The sequence below is a fragment of the Hypanus sabinus genome, chromosome 2, assembly GCF_030144855.1.
Source record: "Hypanus sabinus isolate sHypSab1 chromosome 2, sHypSab1.hap1, whole genome shotgun sequence".
In the NCBI taxonomy this organism is placed as follows: domain Eukaryota; kingdom Metazoa; phylum Chordata; class Chondrichthyes; order Myliobatiformes; family Dasyatidae; genus Hypanus; species Hypanus sabinus.
In genome coordinates this window covers 85229437-85244795 of record NC_082707.1, presented here as the reverse complement: position 1 = coordinate 85244795, position 15359 = coordinate 85229437, and the positions used below count along the sequence as shown (strand labels likewise).

General features: G+C 45.1%; 1 protein-coding gene across 6 annotated transcripts in view; it reads right to left on the bottom strand.

Moving 5' to 3' along the window:
* Positions 1-15359, bottom strand: part of inpp5d (inositol polyphosphate-5-phosphatase D) — a 134394-nt gene that overhangs the window by 50172 nt on the left and 68863 nt on the right. For all 6 annotated transcript variants that reach the window (XM_059949321.1, XM_059949315.1, XM_059949304.1 and 3 more), the window contains 4 exons: positions 11077-11273; positions 10324-10441; positions 7823-7919; positions 6690-6828 (listed from right to left, as the gene is read on the bottom strand). In XM_059949321.1, coding sequence (XP_059805304.1) covers positions 6690-6828; positions 7823-7919; positions 10324-10441; positions 11077-11273 — 551 coding nt within the window. The remainder of the gene's footprint in view (positions 1-6689; positions 6829-7822; positions 7920-10323; positions 10442-11076; positions 11274-15359) is intronic.

Here is a 15359-nt window from a genome sequence, read left to right as displayed (position 1 = left end):
TTCTTCTATCTACCAGAGAGAGTGAATGGGTTGGAACGGGTGGCAGGAGAATGTTCTGGCGGGGTCAGAGGGATCTGGAAGGCTGGTAAAGAACACCCTCAGGGTGCATTGCTGTGCAAGGGAGCCCAGAGACTCTCCGAGATTACAGCTTGGCCTAGTTGGTTTGAGGTTGCTGGGAGATTGTTGGATGGCCAGCAGTGCAGTCCACGAACATCTTCAGTTCGATGAAGCACATAACATAAGCAATCTCTCCGTGTGCTCCACGTTAGGGAAAGTTCAACCGGCCTCTTCCGTCTGAGTATATCACATGGGTGCATGAAGGTAATTGAGTGAGTATTTCTAAGACGCTGTGTTAGTTTGGATTGGAAACCAATCTTTAACATTGGAGCTACAGGGTGCAGCGGTTCACATACTGCCCTCTCACACTCTGGGACTGAAAAAGACCAAGAGGAGACTGTAAAGCTGCAGAGAGTCCAGAGTGAGGGGGCGGGGAGGAGGTGTGAAGTATCTGATAGGGTGAAACAGGGGTTACCATGGGGATAAACAAAGTTCTCTGGTCAATGAGTGAATGGGAGCAGTTAAAAAATAAGAGCATAGGCAAATTAGCCTAAAGAAAGTGGAAGCATAGTTGAAAATTGTGCTGGAGGTGAATTCTGGCTGTTGAAATACTTGGAGAGAATTTTACACTTGAAAGTAGGTGCTAAAGAAGATCCTGTTGAAAAGTCAGAAATCACATTTTTCAACCATACCAAAACACGTACACATGCCCAATGTTGCCCAACTCGAGGACCGATTCACCTTCACCTTCGGGCTTTTTGAAACACGTATGAATGTTTTCGGCCTACACTTTTGTGAGGTACGATTTTAATAATGTTAAATTCAGTAAAAAGCAACTTTAATATTCCTTAAAACACACATAGATCAAATGCTCTGTTAACCCAAATGTCTGGTTATCGCAAGATTAAAATGTCCAACACACTTTTCACTTAGATGCAGCACACCTTAACAAAAATATTACATCGAATTATTTGCTGGAATAAAATAACAGTGTCTTTTTCCCGCAAAGAGACTACAGTGAGAAAACTGTTTCACAAGTATTCACCCTATATCGGCAGCAGAGTGGTTAAATTACTGCTCCAGCAACCCAGTGCCTAAGGCTAATCAGAGCTCCTGGTAGAAATTTTAAATCTTGATAACATGGATCCACAACAAATAAAAATAATAACCAGAAGAAGTAATGGATTGTCGTAAAAGCCCATTTGGTTCACTGATGCCCTTCAAGAAAAGGAAACCTGTCTACCTTTACCTGGTTTGCTTCCTTGTCACTCCAAATCTACCCCATGAAGTTGAGTCCTACTGGTGACGCAAGTCATGCAGCTGAAACATTATTGGCATGTTCAAACGGAGGATAAACATCTCCAAATTGAACCACCAGAGGGACTGCAGGGAGGTCTAGAGTGTCATTCATCATTACCTTCTCGGCAGCATTCAGGGATGGGCAAAAAGTACCGGTACTAGTTTTGGTGGTAATGAACAGATCACAAAACGTAAATAGATAATATTTTAGAAGGTATCCATGGTCACAGGAGCTCATTGTAGAATATGCAGTTCCTGCAGTAACCTTATTTCCCTCCACATGCTTCCATTGGGCAACATTCCAGCTACCATCCAAAAGGTAGGTATCTGCTTCAAGGTCCACTCTCCATGGTTCTCAGTTCCTGGGATACACCCTGCAATCATTCCAGTGTCGGCTCACTTAGACCAAGGGGTGCTTATCTCATATAGTTCCACCAAACATGGATATTCATTATCCTGTCTCACTCTGCCTTCCTATGATAGGGATCCCAGGTAAAATGTCTGTCCCTTCCTTGGTCAAGATATGATTAGTTCATCACATAATTATAACATCAAAGGAATTTGGGCACCATGGAAGTGTACTGGTTAGTGTGATCCTGTTACAGCCCAGGGCATCGTAGTTCAGAGTTCAGTTCACCACCTTCTGTGAGAAACTTTGCACTAATTTCCTGTTTGCTTCAGTTTCCTCCCACAGTCCAAGGACAGACCAGTTAGTTGGTTAATTTTTTTTTGTTCCTGTCCGCGCCTTGTGGCACTTCGGGTGGCAACTCTGTCATTTCTTTAGCATTTGTCCGTTCTTTTATGAGGCCGAGGTGCTAGCTCAATGCTCCAACTCAGCACAGATGGACAGAGTGCAAGGAGCCGGCCAAATTCAAACCCGGGACCACTCGCCTTGAAGTCCAGTGCAGATGCCACACCACCACTGGCCAGCATAGTAGGCTAATTGGCCATTACAAATTGTCCTGTGATTAGACTAGGATTAAACTGGTGGGTTATTGAGCAGTGTTGCTAGGTGGTCCTGAAGGTCCTGTTCTCTGCTGTACCTCTATTAAAACCTTCCAACTACTTGAGTTTTAGTAGACTAGACTTGTTTTATTTAAGTATGTCCATTCTGATCCTCTTGTATGAGCAGAGCTGAAGCTGAAAGGGTGTCAGCTGAGTTCTCAGCTTGGCCAGGCTGGACTAACCACCCAATGGTGTTTACCTGCTCTTTCAGGCCATTGAGTGATCTCACTGAGAATTATAAAAAGCAGGGAGGGACAGGCAGGGGCAGGTCTTTCCACCAGCCAGAGCTGTTACAAAGAAAGAAGTGTAAGAGGCCAACCAGGCAGAAGACCACAGGGATATGGAGGAATTTAAGGTGGGGGGATATAAGGGAGGCAGGGTGTAGGGGTCGGCACAACATTGTGGGCCGAAGGGCCTGTACAGTACTGTACTATTCTATGTTCTATGCTTATGTTACGCTGAAGGTTGAGGATTTTTGTAATTCTCTTCCTCAGGGTTCTGAATGCTCTGTCACCAAAGCACTTGAGATACAGCAGGTTGCCGTCACCAAACAAGGAACAGTCCACTCTGACGCATTTCAAATCATAGTCGGGGATTTCAGTCGAGTTTGGTTGAAGAAACCCCGGCCCAATTACCATCAGCGTATAACCTGCAACACCAGAGGTCCCAGCACTGCTAGAGTAAGACAAGGAGTGCCTACTGTTCCACACATACTTCGCATTTCAGGAAAACGGATTACTTAAGTCAGCAGGTAAGGATGGGACAGGTCACCTCGGATACTCGAATCACCAACACCGGCACCCCCCAGGGGTGTGTCCTCTCTCCTCAGCTGTTCTCCCTCTACACCAATGACTGCACCTCCTCCAACCCCTATGTGAAGCTTTTGAAGTTTGCAGATGACACCACTGTCATCGGACTCATCCAGAGCAGTGATGAGTCTGCATATCGACAGCAGGTGGACCAACTGGCGCTCTGGTGCAGTCGGAACAATCTGGAGCTGAACACGCTCAAGACAAAGGAGATGATAGTGGATTTCAGGAGACATCCCCCCGTTACGTCCCCCCTCACAGTCCTCGGCAGCCCTGTGTCCACCGTGGAGAACTTCAGGTTCCTGGGAACCACCATCTCTCAGGATCTGAAGTGGGAGCAGAACATCAGCTCCATCCTGAAGAAGGTCCAGCAGCGGATGTACTTCCTGCGGCTCTTGAGGAAATATGGTCTGCCTCAGGAATTGCTGCTGCAGTTCTATACTGCAGTCATTGAGTCAGTCCTGTGCACCTCCATCACTGTGTGGTTTGGAGCTGCCACCAAGCAGGATAGAACCAGACTACAGCGCACAGTGAGGACTGCCGAGCGCATCATTGGAGCCTCCCTGCCCTCTATTGTGGACCTGTACTCTTCCAGGTTGAAGAAGAGGGCGGGGAACATCATCAAGGACTCCTTCCATCCTGCGCACGGACTGTTTGAACTGCTCCCATCTGGTAGGCACTTCAGATCCCTCCAGACTAAGACTAATAGGCTCTGGAGAAGTTTTTCCCTACTGCGGTCACTTTGCTGAACAGTTAACTGCCGGTTAACTGTCGGCTAACTATTACTTGGATCGCACTACTTGTATGTATAATCTATATTTTCATTTATATTATCATTATTATTGTTATGAGCAGAGAGACAACATCTGCCGGAAGTAAATTCCTTGTATGTCTACAGGTACTTGGTGATTAAAGTCTGATTCTGATTGACTGTCCTTCTCCCACCTGCATACAGACAGAGGCTAATGAACGAGACTCAAGAGATTAGAGCAAAGAGGTGGCTGCAGGAGGGAGCAGCAGCTACAGGATTGCTTCCAGTCAGTAGACTGAGCCATGTCCAAGGACTCATCTGACAATCTGAGTTAATACACCACAGTTGTCACGGACTTTATAGAGACAGTCTTAGATGAATGTGGCCCCATGACATCATTCAGTCTTCCCCAACCGGAATCCCTGGATGAACCGTGAGATCTGCAAACTGATGAGGGCCACCTCAGAGGCATTCAAGTCTGGCAACCAAGAAAGTTTCAAGAGGTCCAGGTGTAAAATCTCTGGAAAGCCATCTCACAGGCAAAACGGCAATTCTTGACTAAACTTGAAACAATCAAGGATTCTCAACAGCTGTGTCAGGGATTGAATGCTATCACTTCCCACTAACTGAGATCAACTGACATAGGTGACACCAGGGCTTTGCTTCCAGGTGAGCTCATTGCCTCTGTGCTTGCATTGACTGTTAAAACATGGCGAAACCATCATGAACTCCCAGAGCCCCTGATGAGCCCCTGATGATTTCAGTCTCTGAGGCAAACGTGCAAGCATCCTTCAGGAGAATGAACCCATGGAAAACATCTGACCCAGATGGGGTACTTGGCTGAGTACTAAAGACCCGCACTGACCAACTGTCTGGAATGCTCACTGAGATCTTTAACCTCTTGCTACAGCAGTCTGAGGTACCCACCTGCTTCACGCAGGCTTAATTTATACCAGTGCCTGAGAAGATCATAGTGACCTGCCTCAGTGACCATCATCCAGTAGCACTTACATCCACTGTGATGAAGTGTTTTCAGAGGTCGGTGACTCCAATTTGCCTACTGGCACAAAACGTGAGTGTTGACCTGCAATTTCATTGGCTGTTCACTCAACCCTGGAACATCTGGGCAGCAAAGATGCTTACATCAGGATGCTGTTTATTGACTACAGCTCAGTATTCAAAACCGCCATCCCCTCAAAACTAATCAATAAGCTTCAAGATCTTGGCCAAAATACCTCCTTGTGCAATTGGATCCTCAATTCCCTCACTTGCTGATGCCTCCTCTACAATCTCCATCATCATAGATGCACAGTCCTCCTGATCTACTTGCTTCATACTTACAACTGTGTAGCTAAGCACAGATCGATGTTTAAGGAGACAAATCAGCATACAGGAGGGAGGTTGAACATATGGCCGAGTGATGCCACAACAACCTCTCACTCAGTGTCAGCAAGACCAAAGAGACGATTATTGACTTCAAAAGGAGGTGATCAGAGGTCCATGAGCCAGTCCTCATCGGGGGGTTCAGAGGTGGAGAGGGCCAGCAACTTTAAATCGCTTAGTGTTACTATCTCGCCCAGTACATAAGTATAATTATGAAGAAAGCACAACAGCAGTTCTACTTTCTTAGAAATTTGTGAAGATTCAGCATGACATCTAAAACTTTGACAAATGTCTATAGATGCGTGGTGGAGCCTATATCTATTGGCTGCATCATGGCCTGGTATGGAAAGGCCCTTGAATAGAAAAGCCTATGAAAAGTAGTGGTTACAGCCCATTACATCACAGGTAAAGCCCTCCCACCATTAAGCACATCTACACACAGCGCTGTTGCAGGAAAGCAGCATCCATTATCAGGAACCCCACCACCCAGATCATGCCCTCTTCTCAGGAGCAGAAGGTACAGGAGCCTCAGGATTCTCACCACCAGGTTCAGGAAGAGTTATTACAAGGAAATGAATCTGAGCTGTATACAGTGACATATATGTAACTTCGATGGTAAATTTACTTAGTCTTGATTATATTCACAGTACAAAATCAACAGTTTGGACATCTGGGAAAGAGAGGACATGGGATTCAGGGCAGGAAAGTAGACATGATATCGAATCAGCTGTAATCATAATGAGTTTTGGTGCAGACCAGCCAAGGGGTTGTCAGGATCTTAAGGCTCTTACGGGTACACCTGCTTCTGCGTCTTGTGTAAATATGCAGCACCTTCATGGAATGGTGCTTTATAATTTACAGGCAATCATTCAATGGTTAACTATTTTGCATGGATTAAGCTATGATTTTGCTTCACAGTCCAAACAACACTACGATCTGAACAAACACTAAATAAACAAAGATGGGGGGTGTGGGGAATGCCAACAGAAACCCCTTGGCTGCTACTTCACTGCTACCTTGGCTCGTTAGCATCTCTGAAAGTCAGATGAATGTTGATGAATCCAAAGAATATACCGTTTGGTGTTGGACACAAGGGGGCTTACAGGGAGTATACAGTTACTGACAAAACCAACACTCCACACCAGAGGACATTGCGTACATCGAAGCAGTAGTCAGCTACCAGATGTTCTGATAAATTTTTGAGGCTTATTTGTTGCCACTTAGCTTTTAGGTGTGATTCCAACACTGGACAAAAATTTAGTCAAACAAACAAAAAGCCCCTGCCTCCTCAAAAGGAACTGGGCAGGACAAGAAAAATCGATCAATACAACTGCTGTGAAATCACAGGCAATGCAGTGACGACCTCCTCAGATCTGTTGCCTCACCTGTGTTGGGAGCTCCACTCTGTAGTTTAAGTCTCCAAGCCAGAAGAGATGTGTGAACCGATTAGTAATGTCAAATGGACTCAGGTTTTTGTCTCCAAGGTTAACGAAGCGCAGGATGTTAATGTAATTTTGGTTTCGTCTATCAAAGGAGAAGAACAGAACAAGCCATTAAAGAACAGACTTTTCACTTTCACGGTACAGTTGTGAACTGTAGAAATATCATACCAATCACAAGAGCTTCCAGTTAGTATCCTCCCCTTGAACTTTCTCATCTCCACAAACTTCAAACATGTTTCTAATTGGCTTTTGAAGATTACCATCAAATATACTTCACTGCTCTTTCAGTACGTGCATTCTTCTTCCCGCTAAGTCATTGTCTGAAAATGTCTCTGCCCACTCACTTCCAGTTTCCCCATTCCAACCAGCTGCTTCTGAACTGAGGTTACTCGTCAGCAGTTCAGAGAGCCAGTGTAGAAGTTCCCAGATGTGCTCAGCTTATGATCCAGTTTATTCATTAAAGCGGCAGATGGCAGCATCAAACACAAAGCAGGCAAATAAAATGAATAAACCCCGCACACAGGCTAGATTGTATCGAGAAATCTTGGGCAGACTCCAGCTGCAGGACATGGGCACTTATAAAAAGAGAAGGCTGCATTAAATTGTGGCCTTCACAGATAGAAAACATCCCAAATGCTCAACAACAGAAGAGGCAGCTTTGAAGCATAGTCACTGTTGCAGTTCAGAAAAGACAGCAAGTAATTTTCTGCAGAGACTGGTCCCAATAATATTGAAGAATTCCAGCAAAAACAAAAGCTTTCTGTGTGGAATGATGTTGGAGGCACAAGTACGTAGTCCAAATTGCAAGCAAGCACGAGGCAGCTTCTTGCAGTTCTCTTGATCTGGCACTTCCATATAATCTCCAAGGGGTGTTTTGCAGGGGCATTTGCTTCACCACCTCACTACCTGACAGGCACCCAAAGTCCAAGCACCCAATGACTGACTGCTTTACAGGGGTCTAAGGAAGATATTGCTTCATTGACCAATGGTCACTGCCATCCTGAGAGGTTTCAAAGAGGGAGGAAATGCCAATTGTACCACAGGTCGAAACCCCATTGCTGATGCTTCACTCTTACCTCAGCTTCTTCCCACCGCCGGAGGTCAGGTGACTGTTGATGAATCCAAAGGATGTACCATTAAACATGAAGGACACACCCACTGCCCCTTTATTACCTGGAAAAAATATAACACAGTAACCCAACAGATTACCCACCAATCAAAACAATAACCCTTTACTTCAAGCGGCACGCATTCATTGACAAGATATATATCATATAACCGCATAACAATTACAGCACGGAAACAGGTCATCTCGGCCCTTCTAGTCCGTGCCGAACACTTACTCTCACCTAGTCCCACCGACCTGCACTCAGCCCATAACCCTCCACTCCTTTCCTGTCCATATATCTATCCGATTTTACTTTAAATCTTCTTCTGTTTTCAGTAACTAAGTACCTCGTACCCCAATGGCAGTGTTCTGAACCCAGGTAAAACTACTAGCCACCTGAATATTGCTACTTGAGGTTTGGATGCCCTCCCTGTGACCATGTGGGTTTCCACTGGATGTTCCAACTTCCTCCCATTTCCCATAGGCCTGCTGGTTGGAAAGATTATGAATCACTGTAAGTTGTTCCTTGGTCCGTTATAGAACCTAAGGGTAGTAGATAGGAATGCGGGAAAATAGGTTACAGGGAAAATTAGTGTGGAACTGACAGTGCTTTGTGAATTCATTGGGAAATAAGGAAATTCCAAAATCAACAAGAGAGTAAATGGGATCTACCTACAAATTACCTGGATCTCTTGGCCCTGGGGTTCATTATAGCTTTTTTCCAAATGTAGATAAACAGAAGTCTAAATACTGGAACTCCCTAACAGTGTTATGGGATAGACCTTGTTCGCTGCCTGGACCCAAGGGCCTGAGTTATGAGGAGAGGTTGGGCAAGCTGGCACATTATTCCTCAGAGTGCAGAAGGCAGAAAGAGTGACCTTGTAGAGGTGCATAAAATCATGAAGGACATAGACAGGGTGAATGCATTGTTTATCTTTCAGGGAAAGGGAACCAAGAACTGGAAGGGGTAGATTTAAGACGAGGAGGAAAGATTCATAGAGAACGCGAGGAGCAACTCTTTCATGAAGAGGGCGGTACAATATAGAATATGCTGCCAGAGGAAGTTAAAATAACAACATTTTAAAGACATTTGAACAGGTACACGGATAGGAACGGATCTGAGGCATCAAATGGGCTTAAAGGCAAGCAAATGGGACTAACAGATAGACATCTCAGTCAGCATGGAAGAACTGGACTTAAGGGCTTGTTTCCATGTTTAATATCCCTACACCCTGCTCACAGCAATTAGTACCATGCTGTTTGCTTTGGAGATTATTAACTATCCACAGCTTGGAGAAATGCCACCCCTGCTGTCTCTGTAAATTCTCCAAACCTATTGGCAGGATAGATAATTCAACGTTAGCATCCTCTCCCTTGATAACATTCCCAGTGTCAAGGTCTTGATGCCATCCAAGATGCTCTATTGGAAGAAACTACATTTGCCATAGCCCGATACTTGATTTCCGAAACAACAGCTCTACTCTGAGCTCTGGCACAGTAAGATATCTTTAGCAGGTTAGAGAGAAGGTTCCCAAGTCTCCCCAAAAATGTTAAAGATCCCCACCAACTGCAGAGCAACAGCTTGGACTTGGTGGGCCAAAGGGTCTATTTCTGTACTCTATCCCGCTACGACTCTATGAACTTAATAGAATCACTGGCCCATGGCCACTCAAGGCAGAGAAGGTTCATTCCAGATGTCATTGAATAATGGTCAAACTTAAACAGGAGACTACACCCTGAATGAACTGCCCACCACCCCCTATCCTACAAACTTCCATGCACCCCACCTGTGCCAGTGCATGTGTATTTTATATAGGACTCTCAGCCAAAACCAGTCAGAAGAAGGGAGAGCATTCACTGGTCTTAGTGGGGAGTTCACCACCAGTTTCAGAGTGACTGGGGAGCGGGGCAATAACAAGTAGTTCTCTGGTGATGGCAGAATTTCAAAATGAACCAGAAAAATCCTAATAACTGCTGTTTGAATGCTCTACTACCAAAAATAATCACAAAAAGAATCAATGCATCCCAAAGTTTGTCACAATGAGTGATAAATTAGGTTATATTGACATCTCAAATGAGAGTCCCGATAAAGTGTCTTGGCCCGAAGCGTTGCCTGTTTATTTTCTATAGACGCTGCCTGGCAAGCTGAGTTTCTGCTACGTTCTGTGTGTCTTGCTTTGTATTGACATCTATCGGTCAGGGCAATCCCAGACCACGTAAGGAGACAGCGTCCACTTAGACAATGGCATGCTGCACTGTGAGTACTGGATTGTGAAAGAACAGTTTGTCACTCTCTATAGCGTCCAGTCCCACAGTGTGAAAGAACAATGTGTGCCCCATTGTACCACTCAGTCCAAATCTAAATTCTGTCTGTCTGAACCAAGCACTTGTGAAGATCTTTTGTGTTTGAAAACAATTCACTGAGCGTGTTCCCCAGCACACATGCCCAGATTTCCATAACGTTTGTACCAAGAGCATTGGCTATTCCAGTTTTGACACTGCTTGTAGAGATGTGACTGATCCGATTTTCATGTTCCGGTTTTGCAAGGATAACGATGCGGATATTCCACAAGGTCTGAGTTGCAATCTATGGGAGAAAAGAAGTACAATTGGTCAGATCAGAATTTAATTTCTTGTAATGTCATTTGCTTGTTGTACACAGGGTAATGCTGTTACGGGGTGGGGGAGCTGTGTGGGTAACATTGAAACAGGAGTAGGAGGTACAGTGAGGACAGTTACTTTTTTAAACCCATTCCTTAAATGAGTGAAGTTGGACAGAATGATACTTCACAGAATTAGAGGAGGGAGTTTTATGCTGCACATGCATTGATTGCATGATACACTATTTTGGCCACGTTCCATAATCATATTCTAGCACTTTAGCACTATCCTAGCTGAATATTGGGAGTATTGTCATGTGGCAGATCTGTTCTCTGCACCTGCACCAAGAGGCTTGTTTTCATACCAACTGGATAGGCCAGCTACCTAAAATTTCAGTTTCCAGTTCCTACCAGAAGAGGCTCCTGAAAGATCATTAACCTGCCATATTGCCTCGGCCTTTCTCAATAAATGAAACCTGACATGTTTTGTTCTGCTCTCAGACACTCAGGTTCGAGAAGCCCCCAAGCACATGTGGAAGTTTACAGCAACGTGAACTTATCTGGCCACTCTGAAACATTCTCTCCAATTGCCATGGGCTTATATGGACTTTAATACACTTACATGTTTAAACTTTATATAGGTGATGTCCTTCAGCGTGGATTTGAGCAGCTCCACCCATTCCTTCTCTCCCTGCGTATCCTCCTGAGTGCCAATGATGTAAATGTCATGGGGAATGTCAGCGGCCGTGTCATCCCGAGTCTTCCCCTGGCCTCGACACTGGAACCATGATCGTATGTCCGCAGGAGGAGAGGCGTTCCCTAAACAACAGGTAAATTTTATAGCACCACCTTCAGCCCAAAGAAACACCCTTGACACTTCAAACCGGTCATCATCAGACCCAATGTGTTGACAAGTAGCCAAGCTTGCACAAAGGGGTGGGTTTTACAAGAAGTTTTAAACACACACTGTAAGAAGGGTGGGATCGCTGTGCAGTAGGTGCAGAGGAAATTTACCAGGATGTTGCCTGGGATGGAGCATTTCACTCCCAAAGATAGACTGCATAGGCTGAACTTGTTTACCTTTGGAAGGGAGAAGAATGAGAAGTGATCCGATAAGAGATGTACAGAATTATAAGGGGGAGAGCATAGGAAACATCTCCCTGCAGCAGGTACGTAACAGAGGGGATCTGACTTCCAGTTTTTCCATTGAGGGTGCTTGGTGTCATCCATTTAATATTTCAATAATACTTGAGTAATCTTGTATGTACAGCATATTAGTTGATGAACACTCACTAGTTTAAATAATTAATTATGGGTTAAATGTCATCACCCTATCACATGATACATGCACACCTCGCTTAAAGTCAAAGTTACACCCACATTCTTCAGACTGCCATGTTTTCTTTGAGCTAGTTTAATGTTTTGAAATTACACAACTGAAATCTGGAACGCACTGACCGAGTGAACAATGGAAGCAAGTTATTCCTACAATATTTAGCAAATATCTCGATGAGCAGTAGAATCACCAAGCCAGAGAAAGCCGTGGCCCAGGTGCAGGGATATTGGTTGGGAACATGGTGGCTGATGGGCCCTTTTAAATGCTGTGAAGCTCGACAACAGACAGAGGCACTGAGAGGATATTCTGAAGCTTCACGCCTTCTCGGTTGAAGGAACCAAAGAGCTCCTCCCTTCAGAAAAAACTGAGGAAGAAGCAGAGCATTGTGGGAATTGTAGGACTGGATGAAGCTGGAGGGAGGGAGAGACGTGATGTGAACCTTAAAATCAATGATCCAAATATGTTCTGTAAGCTCAAGAATAGGAGAGCAAAGCACACTTCTAGATAACTGACTGGGGTTTGATATCCTTAAGGAGCTTCTATCAGCAAGCTCTCAATCACCAGCCCCCAGTGCTTAATTTACGTATTTATAGAGATACAGCATGGAATAGGCCCTTCTGGCCTTTTGAACTGACTGCCTAGCAACCCCCCCCCCCCCCCCGCCCCCCAAGTTAATCTTAGTCTGATCATTGGACAATTTACAATGACCAATTAACCTACTAACTGGTACGTCCTTGGAGTGTGGGCGAAAACCAGATCACCCGGAGGAAACCCACATGGTCACGGGGAAAACATTAAAACTCCTTACAGACAGCAGGGGAATTGAACCTGGGTCACCGATACCGTAAAGCATTGTGCTGACCACTGTGCTACAATTTACTTTGTCTTGTTTCCAGTGAACTTGCAGCAAGCACTGAAACTTATATAACTGTAGGGTTTGAACTTTCATTTCCCCTCGCCAGTTGCCTGAATAATTGTGGTGAGCCATCCCCATGAACAGCTGTACCCTCTGTCGTGCTCTCTGCTGAACTTTGTTGAAGCAGAGAGGAAATCAGTCATGTTAAGATAGATTAGTCACATAGATTGTGGAGGGGTGGCAGATATTAGTAAATCAAATGATTTTTGTTTTATTTTTACTTACATCGTACCTTTTTATTTCTGGATTTCTGAGCTGCTGGTGACTAGATTCCTAAACCAGTGATGTCATGGTCACATTTCAGTGTTTGACGTAAGGTGGATGAACTCAGAGCATGCACTGGGTTGTTCTAGCCATAACAGAAGGAGAAGGGCAGGGCCTCCAGCTCAATATTGCACGACACAAATGCCACAGGGGTGACAGAATATAGGTGGTATGTAGGGGGGGGGGGGTGCATTTTTGATCATGGATGATGTAACCACAGCACTGAGTGATGAAATTCTTGGGAGATTGTCAAGTGAGGCCATATGGGTAGAACTTAGAAACAAGGGGAGGGTCACTTTGGTGGAGCTGTATTTACATACCACCCCCCCCCCCCATAGTCAGCAGGAACTTGAGGAGCAGCTGTGTAGAGAAATTGTAATAATGATTGGGTGGGATTGTTGGGAGATTTAAATTTTCCTTGGTATGGATGAGCCAACCCAGAATGTTAAGAGAACGGACAGGGTTGAATTTGTCCAGAGAAGTTTCCTAAACCTCTGGACCATAAACAGGAGGCCACAATAATGGAACAACACACACAAAATGCTGGTGGAACACAGCAGGCCAGGCAGCATCTATAGGGAGAAGCGCTGTTGATGTTTCGGGCCGAGACCCTTTGCCAGAACTAACTGAAAGGAAAGATAGTAAGAGATTTGAAAGTTGGAGGGGGAGGGGGAAATGCAAAATGATAGGAGAAGACCGGAGGGGGTGGGATGAAGCTAAGAGCTGGAAAGGTGATTGGCAAAAGGGATACAGAGCTGGAGAAGGGAAAGGATCATGGGACAGGAGGCCTAGGGAGAAAGAAAGGCGGAGGGGAACACCAGAGGGAGATGGAGAACAGGCAGAGTGATGGGTAGAAAGAGAGAAAAAAAAGGGGAAAAAAACTAAATATATCAGGGATGGGGTAAGAAGGGGAGGAGGGGCATTAACCGAAGTTAGAGAAGTCAATGTTCATGCCATCAGGTTGGAGGCTACCCAGCCAGTATATAAGGTGTTGTTCCTCCAACCTGAGTTTGGATTCATTTTGACAGTAGAGAAGGCCATGGATAGACATATCAGAATGGGAATGGGATGTGGAATTAAAATGTGTGGCCACTGGGAGATCCTGCTTTCTCTGGCAGACAGAGCGTAGGTGGACATATCAGAATGGGAATGGGACGTGGAATTAAAATGTGTGGCCACTGGGAGATCCTGCTTTCACATATTAGAATGGGAATGGGACTAAGCCACACTCAGGTTGGAGGAACAACACCTTATATACCGGCTGGGTAGCCTCCAACCTGATGGCATGAACATTGACTTCTCCAACTTCCGTTAATTCCCCTCCTCCCCTTCTTACGCCATCCCTGACATATTTAGTTGTTTGTTTTTTTCTCTCTCTCTGCCCATCACTCTGCCTGTTCTTTATCTCCCTCTGGTGCTCCCCTCCCCCTTTCTTTCTCCCGAGGCCTCCCGTCCCATGATCCTCTCCCTTCTCCAGCTCTGTATCACTTTCGCCAATCACCTTTCCAGCTCTTAGCTTCATCCCACCCCCTCCGGTCTTCTCCTATCATTTTGCATTTCCCCCTCCCCCCACTACTTTCAAATCTCTTACTATCTTTCCTTTCGGTTAGTCCTGACGAAGGGTCTCAGCCCGAAATGTCGACAGTGCTTCTCCTTACAGACGCTGCCTGGCCTGCTGTGTTCCAGCAACATTTTGTGTGTATTGTTCAAATTTCCAGCATCCGCAGATTTCCTCCTGTTGGCCACAATAATGGAACTCTGAACAGCTGAGGCAGGGCATATAACTGTAGAGGGAGAGCAAGAGCACTTTGACTCTGTGGACTGTAATTTTGTTACTTTTAAGATAGTTTTGGAAAAGATAGGGCAGGTCCACGATTAGGATCCTGAACTGGAACTGTGCTACTTCTGGGGGAAATCTAGCAAAAATCAATTTGGTGAGATTGTTTGAAAGGAAAAGAAGAAATGGCAGAAAATGGGAGGCTTTTAAGAGTGCGACAACAAGTGCCCAGGAGCAGTATTTTCCTGTTAAGGTGAAGGGTAAACAGGCAAGTATATGATGGAGGATATTGAGGTTCAGCTCAAGAAAAAGGAAGAATACATTGAGTTTAGGAGGTAGTGATCGAGCAATGTCTTAATAAGTATAAATAGATTAAGAATATTGTTAAAAGGGAAATCAGGAAGCTTCAGAACTTGTCCTCTGTTCCTCCTTGTGCAACTGGATCCTTGACTTCCTTATCAGGAGGCCACAGTCAGTGCAGATTGGTAATAGCACCTCGCTGACAATCGACACAGGTGCACCTCAGGGGTGTGCACTGCTCTACTCTCTCTACACTCGTAACTTTGCAGCTAGGCACAGCTCAGACGCCATCTATACATTCACCAATGATGC